A 21,937-nucleotide genomic window follows, 5' to 3' on the forward strand; every position below is an offset into this window, starting at 1 on the left:
GATGGTAATGCACCTTAAAGTTGGTTGCGAACCGCCATTTAAAATCCATAGAAGAAGAATCAATGCTATCACGTTGTTGTGGTTAGATGAACAATGGAGGTTAAAGCAGGATGCTGTCCTTTAAAACAAGGAATTAATAGTTTTGGTGCTGAGTTGGATGAGAGGCATAAATATAAAACATTATTTATGGCATCAGGAAGGCAGTAGGCTAAAAAGAAAACAGGTCTAAATCAAATGACGTCAATGGTAGCTCCATGGGAGCCCTGCATTATTAGCCGCCTACAACTAACAAGACACAATCCTGCATCTCAATCAACATCTAATGTTAGCCTAGACAAACACTCCCATTCAGAAACATTTTAGGTAAACAAATAATGGGACAGGCCTAGGTACAATTTTCAATTAGATTTGGCTTTGGTATATCTCATAAGGACGTGTTCCGTGAACTGTGAACAAAAACGGACTCTGATGTTACTTTGTTCACACTTGGCATGATATTCTCCCGCCAAACTGAACAACAAGACAGGAACACTGGAGGCACAACATCATGCCCCAGCAGCACATGGTTGTGGCCACGAATTTTGCTATGCTGAGAAAGTAGTTTTTCAGTTTGAAGAAATCACACTGTACATTTTTTGTCAAATGTATCTAAAGTTTGGTGTCGATCTGTCTTCTCGCAGGGATAAAGTTGTGCTAAAACTTTGTACAACACAGTTCTGTTTCTGTGTTTGATTGTACTGTCCATTTACACAATCTCGCGCCAAATTCTCGGAAGAGGGAAGACCAGAGAGACCCTAGTTTCGCGGGCTGAAGCTAAGCTCCGGTCACAGTTTTGATTGACAGGAATTACAGCCCATCAGAGATAAACTCAGAATGGTAATAGCCAATAGCGGAAAGAAGGCGGCAAAATACGCTGTTGAAGATTCTTATTGAGTCCCCTAAAAGCAGTCTACAGAGGTGTTGTGAATTTGATCAAGAAGTAGTATAGGATTACGTTTGACGGTTTAGTAAACGTCATTTAATTATTTGCATTTGGAAGTAAAAACAGGTAATGTAATGTTTATTTGGCATTTTGAAAGTGGCTAGTTAACTTGGCACAGTGAATGCCTCATTCTAACCAGCTAGCTACTGTAACGTTAGCTAACTTTCTGGGAGTGAATTCAAAATATTCTTATTTCGCATGCTAAGTTAACTCACTAGGTATAAATGTCATCAATGTAACGTTCATCGTTCCTTTGGTTAATTAGCAACTCCAACGTATTAGTTGACGTTGTAGCTAACGGTAACTAGCTAGTTAGGCTAATGTAACGTGGTGTGCTGTCAATGTCGATTAACGTTACTACTGGATTTGTTACTATGGTGGATGTGTGGGTGTTAACTCTAGTTAGTTTCAACATTTCAATGGCTACCCATTTACATTAGCTAACGTTAGTATGACTAGTTAATTCTGACTTACTAAGATGGCTACTTAATGTTAGCTATTGCAAAAGTGTTTGTTTACGACGGTTATTAATATTACTTGTTAATTTGATGTTAGTTACTTGTCCACCAGCCGAGAACAAAATAGCGCGCTTTTTTGAAGCATAGCTAGCTAACGTTAACTATTACATTAACCAGGGAATTTGAGATATTCAATTGAAATAGCTAGCTACTTGTCAATTGTTCCACAATATTGTTTAATGATTCGTTTGTGTATCTAGCTAGCCAGCCAACATTAGCAAGTCAAAGTAAACTGGTGAAGTAGTAGTTACTGCCACAACAATGTGTACCCCATCCCAGAACCAGCTGACCCGAGGAAACCCAGACAACTAGCCTCCTCCCAGCTGAACACATTTTCGCTAGCTAATGTAAAATTAAACGAACGTTATATATATCTCATACTGTCTACATAGCAATTATATTCAAGTTTCGAGACGGTAAAACGTGTTGAAACAGTGCGCTTGAAACTTTGTCAGGAAGCGAAGCCACGTTGTTTGATACAAGCGCTGCCTTCGCGCCAGGATGGGGTCGCAATAGCTGCATTTAAAAGTGGTAGGAGTGGCTTACTAACCCAGTTTCCCGCACTGTTAAAATCAGCATGGCATGTTTGTTGAATGTTGTTTCCTGGTCATTGTGAATGGAATTTGAAATGATTTGGGGAAGTATTTATTCAAGGACATAATGAATGATTGATTCACTTGATCAATAGTTGGCACAGTAATACTCAAAGGAAAGGAAAAACATTGAATGATGCTGCTTTTTCAACTCCTGTTTCAGATGATGCCATTAACCCACAGTTTGGCTCCCTTTTGCACAGGGCAGCTGCAATGTGGATTCAAGTGCGCACCATGGATGGCAAGGAGACCCATCGGATTGACTCCCTGTCTAAACTTACCAAGGTGGACGAGCTGCGCCTCAAGATCTCGGAACTCTTTAAGGTTGACCCAGAGAGGCAGAGGCTTTTCTACCGGGGAAAGCAGGTGGGGCAGATGGATACTTTTCTGTTCAATTCAGTTACAACAGTGTTGCTGGGGTCCTTACTAATCATGTCTGAATTAATATGTTCTGTTTCTGGTCCCAGATGGAGGATGGCCACACCATCTTTGACTACAACGTGGGTCTGAACGACATAGTGCAGCTGCTTGTTAGACAGGCTGCGCCCCCTGCTGCTGTCCTCAAAAGCAAGGACAAAGAGGCTGAGCTGTCTGACTCTGACTCTGGGTGTGGCTCGGCGCAGAGTGAGTCGGACAAGAGCTCCACCCACGGGGAGGCCGAGGTGCAGGCAGCTTGCACCTCCACCCAAACCGACACGCCAGACCTTGTCGACGCCGGCTTTGGCTGTTACAAGGTAAACACAGGGCGGATCTCTAAATGGACTAGTATTTACTGGACTGGTATCATTTGGAGGGGTGAAATGATGCTTTTAACTTAATCTAAAATGGCATTTGCTTTAATATTTTGGGCTTCTTGAATTGGGGTTGAATATAATAGAAGCCAATCTTAATTTGAAGTTTGCAAAACACAAGTTTATAATGTGTGAATTCAGCATTGTCAATATCAACTTTTTGTATTCCCTCCTCCCCCAGATTAATGAGTTTGTTGATGCCAGAGACTTGAACATGGGCGCCTGGTTTGAGGCCCAAATTGTGAACGTTACAAAGACCCCAAAGACATCTGGAGAGGAGGGCTCTGACGCTAAACCCAGTGAAGAGGAAGTTATTCACTACCACGTCAAATATGAAGAGTAAGCACTCTCAAGTATTTCATATTTAAATATCGGATGATTGGATGGATATGTTATGCCTCATTGGCAACGGTGATGGTTACCCTCAGCAAACATGTATAGAAAACAGATGTGTTCATGTGGAGCTTATTGCCATTTAGCAAAGAGGTGGACCAATGGGGAGATTGATTGGTTATGTCCCAATTATCTCTCCTTCCTCCGAAAAGGTGCACTTGTTAACTTCCCTTTACTGATTTTTTTAAAGGAAATGACTGGTATAAGAAATATTGTGGAACTCTCACTAGCCCAGGTCTCCACCCATCTAATAATGCTTTTAGATTTGTGGAAAGTAGTGAACTAGTGCACACTTCACAGGGCTCGACATAAACTCTTGTCCAGGACATAAAAAGAAAAAAAATAGTTGGATAAGAAGAATATATCATTTAGATTTAAGTTGTACGAATGGACAAGTATTTTTTTTTTACAAAAGCACAATATCAAACAATTACTTAGATCACCGTTGGCTCTCTGATCCAATTCTGGAATAATATTCAAATCTATTTTTTATGTAGGCCTACATAAATAAAATAAAAAGCCTACATGTCAAAGTGTAGGTGATATCCATATTGGCTACAGCCTCATCTCCAAACCGATGCTGACATGAGGCGCTAGAAAATGTAGCCAAACTTGAATGAGACTTTTAATTACACAAATAGGCCTATAGGCTAAACGCCAGTCATGTTTCACAAATCTAATGAAGGATAATTAATATTAACATCTAAAGGCTTGATTCTGTCGACATATGAGGCACGGTTCATTCAGATTTAAATGGACAGCACATCACCCACCCTGAATCTGAGCGGAGGCGGTCAGCATTTTGAAATTATTAATTGTTTGAATTTAATTGTCATTTTATAAAGCAAGTCTAACCTAGTTTCAAAGTAGCCTAGTCAAAATACGACTATAGAAGTGTTGAGTGAATTATTTTATTAACACTTAATGTGCCATTAAAACCAGCATTTCTCATGTTCTATTGGTTTGCAAATCAACTTTATTTGATTGTCCAGCAGCCAAAGACATAACCCTAGTTATAATAGTAACCCATGCTAGTTGATGCATCATTAGGTCTCCCCTCTTAATTTCTAACAAATATTTTCATCTGTCACATGAAACCGCTGGCGCGTGCAGTGTGCTTTTGAGAACCATGGTTTCCAATAATTGCATTTTGGAACTTTCACACAGCCTACAGCCATGTGCGCATTGTTGACCTTATAATATGAAGAAATAAAACTTTATCAACATTTTAAGATAAACGGTCTGATCTGTTGTCAGCCTCATTGTATGTTAAAAAACAACAAACCAAAAAAATTATTATTTTAGCCTTTATTTAACTAGGCAAGCCAGTTAAGAACAAATTCTTATTTACAATGACGGCCTACACCGGCCAAACCCGGACGACGCTGGCCCTATGGGACTCAATCACGGCCGGTTGTGATACAGCCTGAAATCGAACCAGGGTGTCTAGTGACGCCTCAAGCACTGAGATGCAATTTGTAAGTCGCTCTGGATAAGAGCTTCTGCTAAATGATGTAAATGAATGCAGTGCCTTAGACGCTGCGCCACTCGGGAGCCCTATGTGCAGTGGTTGTATGAATTTTGGATCTGTTGTCCCAGAGTCTGTTTTGAACCGTAGACATATTGTTTTTTTATCGTCCCAGGGACGACGGGACACACTTAATTTCGTGCCCTGGAGGGAATTATTTTATAAAGACATAAGAAGTATTTGGTTGTAATGTTGCAGTATTTTATAGGCTACCAAGGGTGGCCAACCATCCTTAAGGGGGCAGTGTTGTATTTTGAAACATGCTTGAAATATGAATATGTAAAGAAGCCAATAGGAAGGGTGTAGCCTAAACATTTTTCTGATTCTCTATGGTAAAAAATATAGTAATGCATTTTATTTTGTAAAGTGGTTCCTTGCATCATACAATGGTGTAAAAATGGTGTTACAGATCTTTTTTTATTTCATTTCTTTGGCCAAGTAAAAAAAAAAAACTTGTCCTACTTGTCCAAAGGATTAGTGGCAAAAAAAGTTAATGTCAAGCCCTGCTTCAGGAGATATTATTGGGGCGCACCCATTGCTTTTTGACAACAGGCTGTCAATACCACAGAGTACCACTCTGTTTCCGTATCTGTGGCAGAACACCTTGTTCATTTCCTCATACTTTTAAATGAAGTGGGGCTTCAACATTCATGTCTTTCCTGATAAGTCTATGCAAAAAATTCATAACACGACAATTGGCAAATAAATTACAAATATTTGTGCTTGATAATTTGTACATTGACTTGCCACATTGTTTTGCCTGCCAGTGTGTAAAAACCGGAGGAACATTGAAATGAATGATTTGTATTACTCAGATGTGCCTCCAGCAGTCAAGTCCCTCAGAATTCATACACTTCTTTGAGCTGCTTCTGTTTTTTCAGATATGTCAATCATCTTACAAAAGCCCCATTATGTAGGATGCACCTGCCGTGTGCATCTGAGCTGAATACTGCATCTGCGTCTGTGTGGTCTCTCTAGCTACCCAGAGAATGGCGTGGTGCAGCTGCATTCCAAGGATGTGCGCCCTCGTGCCCGCACCGTCTACCAGTGGCACCAGCTGGAGGCTGGCATGGTGGTCATGGTCAACTTTAACCCCGACGAACCCAAGGAGCGCGGCTACTGGTACGACGCCCAGATCCAGAAGAAGAGGGAGACGCGTACCCTGCACGAGATCTACGCCAAGATACTGCTCGGGTAATAATTGATCCTGTTCGTCTATATGGATTAACTGTAAGTCGCTCTGGATAAGAGCGTCTGCTAAATGACTAAAATGTAATAGATGGATAGATAGCCCCGTGTAGCTCAGTTGGTAGAGCAAGGCGTTTGCAACGCCAGGGCTGTGGGTTCGTTTCCCACGGGGGGCCAATATGAAAAATGTATGCACTCACTAACTGTAAGTTGCTCTGGATAAGCGCGTCTGCTAAATGACAAACATTTTAAATGTATGTATGTATATGTGTATATATATATATATATATATATACAGTATAGATTGCACTTTTGTATTATGTTGATGTCATAGTTTTCCATTGGCCATGTATAGCATTTTGTTTGCACAGTAGGACCATGAAGGGTATCCTAAGTGCTTGTGTTTTATTTCAGGGATGCCGGTGACTCCCTGAACGACTGTCGCATCATGTTCTTGACTGAGATTTACAAAATCGAGGAGCCTGGCGCTTTGGATGGATCTGGAGCGGGATCTGACAGTCCACTGAAAAGTAAATTGGAGCCTACAAGTGACCTACCTGAATTTGTCTAAATTTGTTTTCGTTGCAAAATGTTTTCCGTTTGGAGTAAACTGTGTTAGTTGCATAACGTTTTGCTACAGTGTCAAATGTTTTGCACCAGAATCTGACTGAATACACCCCTGATTAGCTTTTGAGGAGACTGAAACCGCGTACACAGTAGGCTAGTTATTGGATTAGGTTTATCAGAAACACATGTTAGCAATCTCACTAATATCAAGGCAAATTATTTGTATTTTTTTGTCATTGAACTGTTGACCAATAAGTATCTAAAGAGTACTTTTAAAGTACCAAGAACACATTTTATACACTTTTACGTAAATAATTGACTTGCGCTCAATATACCGTTGCAGACAGTGATGCTCCATTTGTTTCTATTTCATCACATAAGGCCTATGTGTTTAGTCTCTGTTCTCATGTAGCGTCAGTGCATTTATCAGCCTGGTTTTCATGAAGGATGAGAGTGCATGTAAAACACATGCAAAGTTGCAAACCGTTTGGAGGTTGAAAGCAGGCTATAGTTCAACGTTGGCGGCAGATGTTAGAAAACGACCAACACGTACCAGAGAAACTGGGATTAATCTTGAGTAGCTTCACGATGCAGGACGAGAATAATTGTTAGTTATGATGGCTGCACAAATCAAATTTAACTTTGACAGTCTTACACTTTTTTTTTTTTGTGCTGACTGAGCATATTTAGTTTGTTTGTTTGCATTCATCCAATACATTGGTTGTAACTGAAATTTCCAGGTGAACCAAAAAGGAGAGCAGTCATTGATAATATCAAAGATGAACACAGTTTAATACAATAATTTAGGGAAATCCCTTCAGAACAGAACAACTTGTTCCCGGAGAGCTACCGTCCTGTAGGTTCACTCCAGCCCTGTTCCTGGAGAGCTACCGTCCTGTAGGTTTTCACTCCGACCCTGATCCTGGAGGAACAGGGTTGGAGAGGCCTGGTCTAATCATGCAGTACCAAATGTTCTCTAAACATCAGCCTGAGAGGCTTGTACAAAGTCAAAACAATAGACTGTGACTTTGCCAACTGCTACAGAATCAGTGTTCATAATGTCAATCACTATCAAATGATATGAGAAGAACTCATAACATTCAGTATCAAGTGTAGTGACCATCAACCCCTACACCAATCAGTGTCACAAAGAGAACACTGGAAATAATGCGTGTTGCAGAAAGGGAAAACATATGCTAAGCATTGTGTGAATTACTGTTAACTGAATATTAATTCATCTTAAATATTCCCATTACACAAATGCATCTCCCACTGTAGGGGTTACGGTACACATGTTAACGTTTACAAGTCAAAGGGCTGACATTGTCTTTGCTCCTGTTTGCTCTAGGGTCAAACGGACCCGAGTGCAAACACTGCAAAGACGACCTCAAGAAGAACTGCCGCTGGTGCAATTGCCACGTGTGCGGCGTGAAGCAGGACCCGGACAAGCAGCTGCTGTGTGATGAGTGTGACATGGCCTTCCATATCTACTGCCTCAACCCCCCGCTGACCAGCCTCCCCGATGACGACGACTGGTCAGTATACTACAGTACTGATGTCTGGGCTGGCAGTCTGTCCGTCTGGCCAGTGCCCTCTTTTATAGCTGCTTATGTGACTTGTCTTATTCATGCCATTGATTCAGATGGCACTTGAAGAATGTTTCTAATTGGAGTTTGACGTGACTTCAAGCTGTTTTGATTTGGCCATTTTGTATTGAGCATTATTCATTTGAGTTTAGTTTTTTTTCTTTTTCTATCGTGAGCGCAAGTTAATGGTGTACTGTCCAAATTACTAAAAAAAAAAAAAAAAAAAACGTTTCCGATCTCTGCACAGAGAACACCCACGGGTGCTGTCCTGTTGATCCCTGCTTGCTCTAACCTCTGTATTTATCTAGGTATTGTCCCGAGTGCCGCAACGATGCCAGTGAGGTGGTGCTAGCAGGAGAAAAACTCAAGGACAGTAAGAAAAAATCCAAGATGGCGTCCGCCAGCTCAACCAGCCAGAGAGACTGGGGAAAGGTAATAGCGTTGAGGAACGTTGATGGGTGGATCCACCTCTTAGTGAAATAGCATAGGTGTAATGAAGGGTGCTTTGACATTATACACCCAGTCACCCTTCTGAACTTTTAAATGGATTTGTTGTTAGTTTAGTAAACTGTGTATACCTACGTGTTTTTACACAACCTCTTCTCCTATCAGGGCATGGCTTGTGTCGGCCGCAGCAAGCAGTGCACCATCGTGCCCTCCAACCACTATGGCCCAGTCCCTGGTGTCCCCGTTGGAAGTATTTGGAAGTTCAGGGTCCAGGTGAGTCACCTCTTCTGTTTACAACAGGCTGAAGAGGAAAGCCATAACTGCAGTATTTTTTTGCATAATATACCCCAAAACATTGTCATTTTTAATTTGACAATGTCAAAACAAGTCTTGTGGGCGGCTAATGTGGATTTGATTGAATGAACCCCTTAGTTTTTGTAGTGATGACTGTAGGTCCTGGTAGGTTGTTCACTGTTTTGTGTGTGTGCAGGTGAGTGAGTCTGGTTGCCACAGGCCACATGTTGCTGGGATCCATGGGAGGAGCAACGATGGATCTTACTCCCTAGTTCTGGCAGGGGGCTATGAAGATGACCAAGTACATAGAACCTCTTCCATTTTTCCTTTACTACATGTGCCAATAATGTACATCATAAAAAAACATGTAAATGGAAGAATAAGTCTGACAAGATTTAACGGCATGTTGTGAACACCTTAAGGATGAGAAGTCACTGTGCTAATTCTGGTTTTCAATTGGTTCCCAGGATGATGGCAACGAGTTCACCTACACCGGCTCAGGAGGGCGAGACCTGTCTGGCAACAAGAGGACAGCCGAACAGTCGTGTGATCAGAAGCTCACCAATATGAACAGGTAAGTGAGCAAAAGGAATCAGTCTCTGCACAGAGGACATCCACGGGTGCTGGTGTACAGTGGGGGAAAAAAAGTATTTAGTCAGCCACCAATTGTGCAAGTTCTCCCACTTAAAAAGATGAGCGAGGCCTGTAATTTTCATCATAGGTACACGTCAACTATGACAGACAAATTGAGAATTTTTTTCTCCTGAAAATCACATTGTAGGATTTTTTAGGAATTTATTTGCAAATTATGGTGGAAAATAAGTATTTGGTCACCTACAAACAAGCAAGATTTCTGGCTCTCACAGACCTGTAACTTCTTCTTTAAGAGGCTCCTCTGTCCTACACTCGTTACCGGTATTAATGGCACCTGTTTGAACTTGTTATCAGTATAAAAGACACCTTTCCACAACCTCAAACAATCACACTCCAAACTCCACTATGGCCAAGACCAAAGAGCTGTCAAAGGACACCAGAAACAAAATTGTAGACCTGCACCAGGCTGGGAAGACTGAATCTGCAATAGGTAAGCAGCTTGGTTTGAAGAAATCAACTGTTGGAGCAATTATTAGGAAATGGAAGACATACAAGACCACTGATAATCTCCCTCGATCTGGGACGCAAGATCTCACCCCGTGGGGTCAAAATGATCACAAGAACGGTGAGCAAAAATCCCAGAACCACACGGGGGGACCTAGTGAATGACCTGCAGAGAGCTGGGACCAAAGTAACAGCCTACCATCAGTAACACACTACGTCGCCAGGGACTCAAATCCTGCAGTGCCAGACGTGTCCCCCTGCTTAAGCCAGTACATGTCCAGGCCCGTCTGAAGTTTGCTAGAGTGCATTTGGATGATCCAGAAGAGGATTGGGAGAATGTCATATGGTCAGATGAAACCAAAATAGAACTTTTTGGTAAAAACTCAACTCGTCGTGTTTGGAGGACAAAGAATGCTGAGTTGCATCCAAAGAACACCATACCTACTGTGAAGCATGGGGGTGGAAACATCATGCTTTAGGGCTGTTTTTCTGCAAAGGGACCAGGACGACTGATCCGTGTAAAGAAAAGAATGAATGGGGCCATGTATCGTGAGATTTTGAGTGAAAACCTCCTTCCATCAGCAAGGGCATTGAAGATGAAATGTGGCTGGTCTTTCAGCATGACAATGATCCCAAACACACCGCCCGGGCAATGAAGGAGTGGCTTCGTAAGAAGCATTTCAAGGTCCTGGAGTGGCCTAGCCAGTCTCCAGATCTCAACCCCATAGATAATCTTTGGAGGGAGTTGAAAGTCTGTGTTGCCCAGCGACAGCCCCAAAACATCACTGCTCTAGAGGAGATCTGCATGGAGGAATGGGCCAAAATACCAGCAACAGTGTGTGAAAACCTTGTGAAGACTTACAGAAAACGTTTGACCTGTGTCATTGCCAACAAAGGGTATATAACAAAGTATTGAGAAACTTATGTTATTGACCAAATACTTATTTTCCACCATAATTTGCAAATAAATTCATTAAAAATCCTACAATGTGATTTTCTGGATTTTTTTTCTCATTTTGTCTGTCATAGTTGATGTGTACCTATGATGAAAATTACAGGCCTCTCATCTTTTTAAGTGAGAGAACTTGCACAATTGGTGGCTGACTAAATACTTTTTTCCCCCCACTGTAGCTCTCCCTGGTCTCCATATCTGTTACAGTGAAGTGTGGTCTGTTACTGCTGCATTGGGAGAGCTGTCCTACATGTATTCAGCAGACCAGCACACCTTTCCCCATGCCACTATTAACACTACATGTGTGATACAGTGGTGTGAATGAGGTTGAAATGGATGGGCTTATTTGCTTTGCATGTCTATGCCTCTTGAGCTTTAGTTTGACTGTTTTCAATGATCATGACCTGTTCTAACAATTCACCTTTTATTGTATTGAGTATAATTAATTCAAAATTATTCAAGTAGGACATCTTATTTGCTGTTTAAACTGTCTGTAAAGTATGTTGAGTGAGTTTGAGATTATTCACTGCCATCCACATTTTGATTCTCATTTGAATGACCCAATCCTCATTTGCCCGTGTGACCCAGAGCTCTGGCTCTAAACTGCAACGCGTCGGTGAATGAGAAGGATGGGGCAGAGGCCAAAGACTGGAAGGCAGGCAAGCCGGTCAGGGTGGTGCGCAGCTCCAAGGGCCGCAAACATAGCAAGTTCAGCCCCGAAGACGGCAACAGATACGACGGCATCTACAAGGTGGGAAAGCACAGGCGCGATATGGGCTGTTGAATCTGAAATTAAGTACAATATGGAAATACTGTGTATTATTACCCCCCTTAGCAATTCACAAGCCTGCTTCATTGATGTCTTGTCCTGTGGTTCCATGTTGACTGATAAGAATGCCCTCCTGTCTTCCAGGTGGTGAAATACTGGCCAGAGAAGGGCAAGTCCGGCTTCCTGGTCTGGAGGTACCTGCTCAAACGAAACGACGACGAGCCAGCGCCATGGACCCGGGACGGCAAGGAACGCATCAAGAAACTGGGACTCACCATGCAGGTAGAGGCACGGCTCATCCTGTCAACTGCAGCAAATGCGACTATGCCTTTTTTTTTTTTTAGCTCGTTTTGATGACTATCTTTGAATATTTTGTAGTATCCTGAGGGCTATCTGGAGGCCCAGGCTGCCAAGGAGAAGGAGAAGGAGAACAAGGAGAAGGAAAATGAAGAGGTGACTGAAACGCCCACCAAAGGGAAGCGGAAGAGGAAGTCTCAGTCTAATGGTGAGTACTTCTTCAAAGTAGCTGCAGAATTAGCTTTAGCCACACAAAATACATTGATAGCTTTCAGATTCCCAACAGAATACAGGTGCAAGTGGTTATTGATTGATTAACTCTATTCTCACTTTTACAATCATGAGTGGTATTGACCCTGGAGTAAGATGTAAATGGGTGTCCATCTCTCTCCTAACCTTCTGTGTCAATGTGCTACCTCGCTCTTTTATAGCAGGAGCTGAAGAGAAGTCGTCACCAGCCAAGGGAACTCCCAAGAAGATGAAAGTTGAGGCTTATAAACTGACCAAAGAACAGAAGGCTTGGATCAAGGGTGACGAGCCCAACAGGAAGCTTTGGGGTGAAGCCATGGAGTCTCTGGCCCTTGGCCCGGTAAGGAAGTCTTTGCCAGATTTCACACCATTGGAATTCATTTATTTACCCAGGTAGTCTCATTGAGATAAAATCTCATGCTGATGCAAAGCAATTGGCTCTTGATGTGACCATCTGATTCTTTTGATTGTCATCGCTGGTGGTGTACTGAGCATTGTTGTTATGTCCATTGAAGGGCTGATTTTTAGAATGCATTAAGACACGTAAAATGACTTAGTTTTGCAGCTTCCAAATTTCCATGTGATTCTCCTCACTTACCATGGGTTTGGATACTAGGTACTTAACAGTTACTTTTGCTTTTTCAGAAATTCCTGAACAAAGTCGAGGAGGTCTTCTCATGTATATGCTGCCAAGAAGTGGTCTTTCAACCTATCACCACCGAGTGCCAACACAATGTCTGCAGGGTTAGTTGATCTTTTTTGCTAGCCTCGTATTCACATTTTGCCTTTCTGTCCAATTTGAGAGCAAGAAAAATGGAGTGAGAGATTGAAAGTTGCACTTTTCCTTTATTTCCTTTTTTTATAGGAATGCCTTCAGCGGTCTTTCAAGGCAGAGGTGTACTCATGCCCGGCATGCAGGCACGATCTGGGGAAAAACAACCCAATGACTGTCAACAAACCCCTCCAAGCCATTCTCAACCAGTTCTTCCCAGGATACAGCAGTGGACGGTGATAGCTTGTTCCAGCTGCTTGAACAGCATGGAGACTATATATATATGAACTATGAGGGCAGTTAAGCAGTTCAGTTCAGACAAAAGAATAACTTTTCTTTAATATATTTTGCAAATGTAGAACTGTCTGTTTGGCGAAATGCCACCCCTTCTTCTCTTGTCCTATTTGTCATTAACTGTAGTTGATGTAATTAAACTGCCTTGATCAAATGTATCTGTAACCGTAACGCTCTTCTGTTAACAATGCATTTTAACTTTAATTGGCAAAATCAATACACAAGTTTAATTCCTTCAAGCACATGCGGTTTTAAGATGACTACGATGTGTATACTTTGCGGAACCTTTTGTTAGAGCAGATAGACATGTTAATCAATTGCATACATTTATATTTAGGGAACACTCCCTTAATTGAATGTATTTTATATTCTAAGTTTGATGTCCAATAGAACTGTCCCTAACTCGTGTATTTCTTAAGCGAAGCACAACTGATAAATCTGTTAGCAACCCCATTTTTTTTAAAAGTGTCCTCGTATACCGTGCTTGAGTTAATGTGTTGTCTTAGATTGTGCCTGCCATCACTTGATGGCATGGTTAGCATGTAGCCATTTGCTTGATTTGTAATGTAGCATCGGGCGCTGCTGCACCCAGAATGGCTTTTGCTTCAGTACATTGCTATGAGCTTTTTGGCCTACAGTAGAAGGAATTATGGGTATGGATTTGATATTGAAACCTCTTCTCCCCCAGAGTTATTTTTAAATGTTTATAAAAATGACTTCGTCATGGTGGATGTGAGTGTCATTTTAGGTTATGAATTAACATTCCAGTAACATACATACTCGTTATTTCAAATGTAAGTGTGTATACTCTTTACAAAGCTTTTTTTTTTACATTTACTTTCCCATGTGTAATCTGATGGAGTTACTGAACATTTGATTTCAATTTGAGGCGAGCAAAATTACTCACCAGAAATGTATACCTTTCACTGGTTGACTCTATTGTTCCAATTTATTTTGTAGTAATTATCCCTTTTAATTGTAAAATGTATGTTGCCTTAATCCTTTAACTGCTGTCTTAAGCACACTGTTTCCATCTGATAAGTCTGAACAAGCCCAAAGATGTCATGTGTAACCTTTTGTACAGTTGTGCACAATTCCTGTTTAGGTGTTCCATGAAATGCTTTGATCCAAGGCAGGGCTATAGAACACTTAAACATCTAGCCCTGTTGAACTTTTCCCTGGTGGTTCAACAGGAAATATTTAAGATCCAGAATTGAAATTTTGCTCAGTTGTATATTTCTGCTTGTTCTATTCCAATATTGCAAAATGAATGCCAGTGGCTGCAGATGTTAGTAATACCTCAAATATTTACTATTTGCATAAACTGGAAATGTATATTTTCTAAAATTGTATATTTTTAGAACTTGTTTTTTGATATGTAGTATTGGAAGTTACTTTTACCAAGTGCAGAATATCCCAATAAACCTTCAACCTTTTTTTAAATAAAATTTGCAATTTTCCAACATGTTTCTTTATCTCGGTAACAAAGTAATGGTGCCTTTTGTCCTAGTGGTGTCAGTATAATGACTACAGTCTATTTAAAATAAATGTGTAGATAATTCTGCATGTCCATTTTATATCAAGCTTTGAAACACTACTAATTCATAGCTATTATACTGCCACATGTTACACATTTTTGGGGGGCAAGCATTGTCTGAAATCCATGTTATTGGTTTTGGTTGTAAGCACATTTACACGTATTTCGTTCCTTGTTGCAAAGGATGCTGCACTGTTCCGAAGAACATGGCTACATTTGGATCAATAGTACATTCCTTCAGAGAAAAAAACTGTTCCGGGGACTTTTGTAGTACTAGTTACCATTTTGGTGGTTTCCACTAGTTACCACAGCCACAAAGTCAAAATTGGCTATAGTAAAAATTAATGAAAACAATTTGCTTGTTGGTCTTCAAATTTAAGGGTTAGGTATAAGGTTAGCAGTGTGTTTAAGGTTAGGTGTAAAATCAGATTTTAGGAAGATAAATTGTAGAAAAAGGCGGGGTTTATGACTTTATGGCTGTGGTAACTAGTGACGACCCATTTTGGTACCGTTTTCGTTTTGATATCGTAAAATGACGCTTCCTGGAGGTTAACCCTTTTCACATGCGCAAAATGTGCTGCCCTATTGGTTCATATATCAATCTATCAACGAGACCATCCAAACAAATCCACAGAACGTATCCAGTGACTAACTACAATCCTGGTCTGGCCAATCACTGAGCTGAAGCTCGTGAAGGAGGCGTGAGGCCTAACTCTCCTGTGTGCAAACAGCTAGCTAATGCTCTGAGATAATCGATCGTGTGTGGATTTTATAAAACGAGAAAAATCGATTGAGAAAAATAAAGAAAAGAAACATAATTTGCTGCAGGAGGTAATGTTGAATGATTTGCTTATTTTTTGGGCTCAAGTGCGCCTAGATACACGTGTTATTTCCGAAGTGATCTAAACAGTTGTAGCTAGCTAGTTAGCTAGCGACGGTGCCTGTTTTGTTGACTTGTATGGAATGGGGGAAGGCAGCCTGTGAGCGGAGTACAGGCTGTCAAAATTCGAATGAACTCCGAAACCGGCCATTCTGGACAGTTCTGTTAGACCGTTTACGAACAGTTGAAATGTTTGCTTACAACTATTACTAATTAGCTAAGTGGTTTGCTAGGACGAGCCTAGGAACATAACATATCGTTCCATATCGTTATGTTCCTAGGCGCGAGCTAACTAACGTTAGTTTAGCTAGCTTTAATGGCATATATCGGACGCCCATATAGTTAGCATGCAGTGCTGACATAAGTGACACCAACGTTACAATCGTTTTTAATCGATCCATAGCATGCAATATTTTCCTAGCTAAGTATCTACTGTTCATTCTGAATATCGAGTTTGCTAGCTATGTCACGACGGTCAGCATAATGCTTGCACGCGACCTATTACTTTATGTAGCTAGTTTAGCTGGGAAACACTTTTCACCGCACTTCCGATACCTAAGTGACTGTTTCGCAGCAGGTTAGAATTAACGTAGCAGGTTAGGAGACTACGGTTGGGGAAAGGGTTAAGGTTAACGTAAATGCTCTTCTAACCTCTTCCGAAAATCACTTTGTGCTTGCTACCTTGAAAGACTTGCTAGCTAACGTATGCTACAAATTCCTTAAGCGTAATTCCTGTGAGTTTACAGTTTAGTCATTAAGCAGACGCTCTTATCCAGAGCGACTTACAGTAGTGTGTGCATGCATACATTTTCATATTTTTCCTACTGGTCCCCAGTGGGAATCGAACCCACTACCCTGGCGTTGCAAGTGCCATGCTCTACCAACTGAGCCACACTGTAAAATGCATGTTTGAATAGCTAGTGGGATACGTTTGTTTTACCAGGTAGCTTAGTGGTTAAGAGCGTTGTGCCAGTAACCGAAAGGTCGCTGGTTCTAATCCCCGAGCCGACTAGGTGAAAAATCTGTCGATGTGCCCTTGAGCAAGGCACTTAACCCTAATTGCTCCTGTAAGTCGCTCTGGATAAGAGCGTCTGCTAAATTACTAAAATGTAAATGTTTATCAGTGTACCAATACAATTGTTCACATTTGTGTTCCCATTTGTGTAGCTAGTTTGCTATCTATTCAGATATTGGCTTAGTTCCCCTGTCTTGGTTTTTGATATAGCCAGCTGTATACTGTCTACGTGTGTCCTGCCATAGTTATGTATAACTCAGAAAAGTGTATAATAGGTATTGCTCTTCATTGTTTAACCTCTCCAAGTGTATTTAAACAAATAATTTAAGGATAAAATGCTAAAATGTAGGTAATAAATCAAAATGGTATAGTGATCAAATCAATTCACATTTTATTTGTCACGTACACGTGTTTAGTAGATGTTATAGTGGGTGTAGCGAAATGCTTGTGCTTCTAGCTCCGACAGTGCAGTAATATCTAACAAGTAATATCTAACAATTTCACAACATGTACCCAATACACACAAAACTAGTAAGGAATGGGATTTAAGAATATATACATATATGTACAAGCAATGACAGAGCGACATTGTCTAAGATACAGTAGAATATTATGGAATAGAATGCAGTATATACATATGAAATGAGTAGTGCAAGATATGTAAACATTATTAAAGTGACTAGTGTTCCATTAAAGTGGCCAGTGATTTCAATAGCAGCCTCTAATATGATAGTGATGGCTATTTAACAGGCTGATTGCCTTGAGATAGAAGCTGTTTTTCATTCTCTCGGTCCCAGCTTTGATGCACCTGTACTGACCTCACCTTCTGGATGATAGCGGGGTGAACAGCCAGTGGCTCGGGTGGTTGATGTCCTTGATTATCTTTTTGGCCTTCCTGTGACATCGGGTGCTGTATGTGTCTTGGAGGGCGGGTAGTTTGCCCCGGTAATGCGTTCGGCAGACCGCACCACCATCTGGAGAGCCCTGCGGTTGTGGGCGGTGCAGTTGCCGTACCAGGCGGTGATACAGCCCGACAGGATGCTCTCAATTGTGCACCTGTAAAAGTTTGTGAGGGTTTTAGGTGCTAAGCCGAATTTCTTCAACCTCCACACACTGTCTGTGTGTGTGGACCATTTCAGTTTGTCGGTGATGTGTACGCCAAGGAACTTGAAGCTTTCCACCTTCTCCACTGCGGTCCCGTCGATGTGGATAGGGCACCCTCTGCTGTTTCCTGAAGTCCACGGTCATCTCCTCGTTTTGTTGATGTTGAGTGAGAGGTTATTTTCCTGACACCACACTCCCAGAGCCCTCACCTCCTCCCTGTAGGCGGTCTCGTCATTGTTGGTAATCAAGCCTACTACTGTTGTGTCGTCTGCAAACTTGATGATTGAGTTAGAGGCGTGCTTGGCCACGCAGTCATGGATGAAACAGAGAGTACAGGAGGGGGCTGAGCACGCACCCTTGTGGGGCCCCAGTGTTGAGGATCAGCGAAGAGGAGATGTTGTTTCCTACCTTCACCACCTGGGGGCGGCCCGTCAGGAAGTCCAGCACCCAGTTTTACAGGGCTGGGTTCAGACCCAGGGCCTCAAGCTTAATGATGAGCTTGGAGGGTACTGTGGTGTTGAATGCTGAGCTATAGTCAATGAACAGCATTCTTACATAGGTATTCCTCTTGTCCAGATGGGATAGGGCAGTGTGCAGTGTGATGGCGATTGCATCGTCTGTGGCTCTATTGGGGCGGTAAGCAAATTGAAGTGGGTCTAGGGTAACAGGTAAGATAGAGGTGATATGATATAATCCTTGACTAGTCTCTCAAAGCACTTCATGATGACAGAGGTGAGTGCTACAGGGCGATAGTCATTTAGTTCAGTTACCTTTGCTTTCTTGGGTACAGGAACAATGGTGGCCATCTTGAAGCATGTTGGAACAGCAGACTGTGAAAGGGAGAGATTGAATATGTCCATAAACACACCAGCCAGCTGGTCTGCGCATGCTCTGAGGATGCGGCTAGGGATGCCGTCTGGGCCGGCAGCCTTGCAGGGGTTAACATGCTTAAATGTCTTAATCATGTTGGCCATGGAGAAGGAGAGGCCACAGTCCTTGGTAGTGGGCCTCGTCAGTGGCACAGTGTTATCCTCAAAGCGGGCGAAGAAGGTGTTGTCTGGAAGCGAGACGTCGGTGTCGGCGACGTGCCTGGTTTTCCTTTTGTAGTCCGTGATTGTCTGTAGACCCTGCCACATACGTCTCGTGTCTGAGCCATTGAATTGCGACTCCACTTTGTCTCTATACTAATGTTTTGTCAGTTTAATTGCCTTGTGGAGTGAGTAGCTACACTGTTTGTATTCTGCCATATTCCCAGTCACATTGCCATGGTTGAATACGGTGGTTCGCGCTTTCAGATTTGCGCGAATGCTGCCATCTATCCACGGTTTCTGGTTAGGGTAGGTTTTAATAGTCACAGTGGGCACAACATCACCTATACACTTCCTGATAAACTCCGTCACCGTTTCAGTGTATACGTCTAAATTATTTTTGGAAGCTACCAGGATCATATCCCAGTCCGCGTGATCAAAACAATCTTGAAGTGTGGATTCCGATTGGTCAGACCAGCGTTGAATAGTCCTTAGCACGGGTAACTTCCTGTTTGAGTTTCTGCCTATAGGAAGGGAGAAGCAAATTTGCTTTGTTAAAATCCCTGGCTACAATAAATGCAGCCTCAGGATATGTGGTTTCCAGTTTGCATAAGGTCCAGTGAAGTTCTTTGAGGGCAGTCGTGGTATCGACTTGAGGGGGGATATACACGGCCGTGACTACATTGAGGGAAATAAGTATTTGATCCCCTGCTGATTTTGTACGTTTGCCCACTGACAAAGAGATGATCAGTCAATAATTTTAATGGTAGGTTTATTTGAACAGTGAGAGACAGAATAACAACAATAAAATCCAGAAAAACGCACGTCAAATGTTATAAATTGATTTGCATTTTAATTATGTAAATACGTATTTGACCCCTCTGCAAAACATGACTTAGTACTTGGTGGCAAAACCCTTGTTGGCAATCACAGAGGTCAGACGTTTCTTGTAGTTGGCCACCAGGTTTGCACACATCTCAGGAGGGATTTTGTTCCACTCCTCTTTGCAGATCTTCTCCAAGTCATTTAAGGTTTCGAGGCTGACGTTTGGCAACTCGAACCTTGAGCTCCCTCCACAGATTTTCTATGGGATTAATTAATGTGCTTCTTCTTGAGCCACTCCTTTGTTGCCTTGGCTGTGTGTTTTGGGTCATTGTCATGCTGGAATACCCATCCACGACCCATTTTCAATGCTCTGGCTGAGGGAAGGAGGTTCTCACCCAATATTTGACGGTACATGGCCCCGTCCATCGTCCCTTTGATGCGGTGAAGTTGTCCTGTCCCCTTAGCAAAAAAATACCCCCAAAGCATAATGTTTCCACCTCCATGTTTGACGGTGGGAATGGTGTTCTTGGGGTCATAGGCAGCATTCCTCCTCCTCCTCCAAACACGACGAGTTGAGTTCATGCCAAAGAGCTCGATTTTGGTCTCATCTGACCACAACACTTTCACCCAGTTCTCCTCTGAATCATTCAGATGTTCATTGGCAAACTTCAGACGGCCCTGTATATGTGCTTTCTTGAGCAGGGGGACCTTGCGGGCGCTGCAGGATTTCAGTCCTTCACGGCGTAGTGTGTTACCAATTGTTTTCTTGGTGACTATGGTCCCAGCTGCCTTGAGATCATTGACAATATCTTCCCATGTAGTTCTGGGCTGATTCCTCACCGTTCTCATGATCATTGCAACTCCACGAGGTGAGATCTTGCATGGAGCCCCAGGCCGAGGGAGATTGACAGTTATTTTGTGTTTCTTCCATTTGCGAATAATCGCACCAACTGTTGTCACCTTCTCACCAAGCTGCTTGGCGATGGTCTTGTAGCCCATTCCAGCCGTGTGTAGGTCTACAATCTTGTCCCTGACATCCTTGGAGAGCTCTTTGGTCTTGGCCATGGTGGAGAGTTTGGAATCTGATTGATTGATTGCTTCTGTGGACAGGTGTCTTTTATACAGGTAACAAGCTGAGATTAGGAGCACTCCCTTTAAGAGTTTGCTCTTAATCTCAGCTAGTTACCTGTATAAAAGACACCTGGGAGCCAGAAATGTTTCTGATTGAGATATAATACTGCACGTACGGTCACTGTGGGGACAATGTCGTTGATGCAGTTCAGTGTTTCCTCTGGAAAATGTGTTAGCTGTGCTGGAAAAGTTAGGGGGGGGATCCGGGGTCCTCCCCCCCCCAAAACAAAATATTTATAAGTACTGAAAAGCTTGGTTCTGGTGACTTAAAAAAAAAAAAGGAATAAACTCAAATAAACCATCTAAAATATAATTTCCAACCCCAGAAATGATCTCAATAACATATTGGTAAAATGATTATAGTATACAGGATGAAATTTAAGGTTGAGGGGTGCAGCTATCTAAAGAAACACAACAGAGATCTTCTTTCTGAAATAAAGTTTATCTTGACAAAATTTAACAGAGGAATATTTGACTGAACATGAATTAGAGCCCACTAATTCATGTTCATCACAAAAGGAGGGTGTTGGAAATCTCTTTCCAGGTTTTGACAAAAACCTAGTTCTGACATAGTTTACAGCCTTTGTCAGGGCACTTTATTCTTCTGGGCTTTTGGAAAAGATTCCCAAGCCCTCCTGTAATTAAGCTCCTTGATGGAGAGCCGCATGCAGGCGGCTTGATGCTGTCCCTGCAGTCTGTTCCTCAAGTCTGTTTTGACCTGCAATTACAGAGATAATAAGACGAGAAGGGAGAGGGACAAAGATGATCTACTTTCACATTTTAAATGTTCTTTCTCATTTCATTGCAGAGAAGTCCCTCTCACAATTAACAGTAGACACTGGTATAGTCAGCGCGATTGCTGCCAGCTGGCTAAGGCAGGGGTAGACTGCCCCCACTCATCAAACTGCATGGCCAGCTTTGTCATTGCAGTCAGCTGGTCCAACCCCTGAAATACATTAAAAACAAAAAGATGTACAACATTAAAGAAGAGCCAACAGAGTGGTAGTTCAACAGGAAAAAGGGATGGGCAACACTGGCCTAAAATCTTCTCTTCAAAAGATTGTCACACTCATGCCATACCTTGAATGCTCCAACTAGC

The 21,937-nt window shown here is 42.1% G+C and overlaps 2 protein-coding genes across 3 annotated transcripts in view; both read left to right on the plus strand.

Annotated features, from left to right (window-relative positions):
- Window positions 1-915: 915 nt before the first annotated feature.
- LOC311137207 (E3 ubiquitin-protein ligase UHRF1-like) lies at window positions 916-14,779 on the plus strand. Its single transcript, XM_084171567.1, has 17 exons — window positions 916-1,048; window positions 2,297-2,459; window positions 2,561-2,827; window positions 3,066-3,223; window positions 5,784-5,999; window positions 6,408-6,523; window positions 7,909-8,095; window positions 8,455-8,578; window positions 8,759-8,866; window positions 9,084-9,188; window positions 9,355-9,461; window positions 11,526-11,688; window positions 11,851-11,988; window positions 12,085-12,211; window positions 12,435-12,592; window positions 12,898-12,996; window positions 13,118-14,779. Exons 2-17 carry the CDS (start codon window positions 2,307-2,309, stop codon window positions 13,262-13,264), a joined length of 2,373 nt encoding a protein of 790 aa, XP_084027693.1. The 5' UTR covers window positions 916-1,048; window positions 2,297-2,306; the 3' UTR covers window positions 13,265-14,779.
- A 772-nt stretch (window positions 14,780-15,551) lies between these two features.
- The window catches only part of LOC311137471 (lysine-specific demethylase 4B-like), an 86,726-nt gene continuing 80,340 nt past the window's right edge, over window positions 15,552-21,937 (plus strand). For both annotated transcript variants that reach the window (XM_084172003.1, XM_084172004.1), the window contains exon 1: window positions 15,552-15,686. The gene's annotated coding sequence lies outside the window, so the exon portion shown is untranslated. The remainder of the gene's footprint in view (window positions 15,687-21,937) is intronic.

This window comes from Coregonus lavaretus, assembly GCF_964263955.1.
Source record: "Coregonus lavaretus genome assembly, chromosome: 11".
In the NCBI taxonomy this organism is placed as follows: Eukaryota; Metazoa; Chordata; class Actinopteri; order Salmoniformes; family Salmonidae; genus Coregonus; species Coregonus lavaretus.

Coding starts and splice junctions, on each gene's coding strand:
- LOC311137207 (XM_084171567.1), top strand. CDS start 2,307: ATGTGGATTCAAGTGCGCACCATGGATGGCAAGGAGACCCATCGGATT. Junction 6,000..6,407: donor TACGCCAAGATACTGCTCGG/GTAATAATTGAT, acceptor GTTTTATTTCAG/GGATGCCGGTGACTCCCTGA. Junction 8,867..9,083: donor TTTGGAAGTTCAGGGTCCAG/GTGAGTCACCTC, acceptor GTGTGTGTGCAG/GTGAGTGAGTCTGGTTGCCA.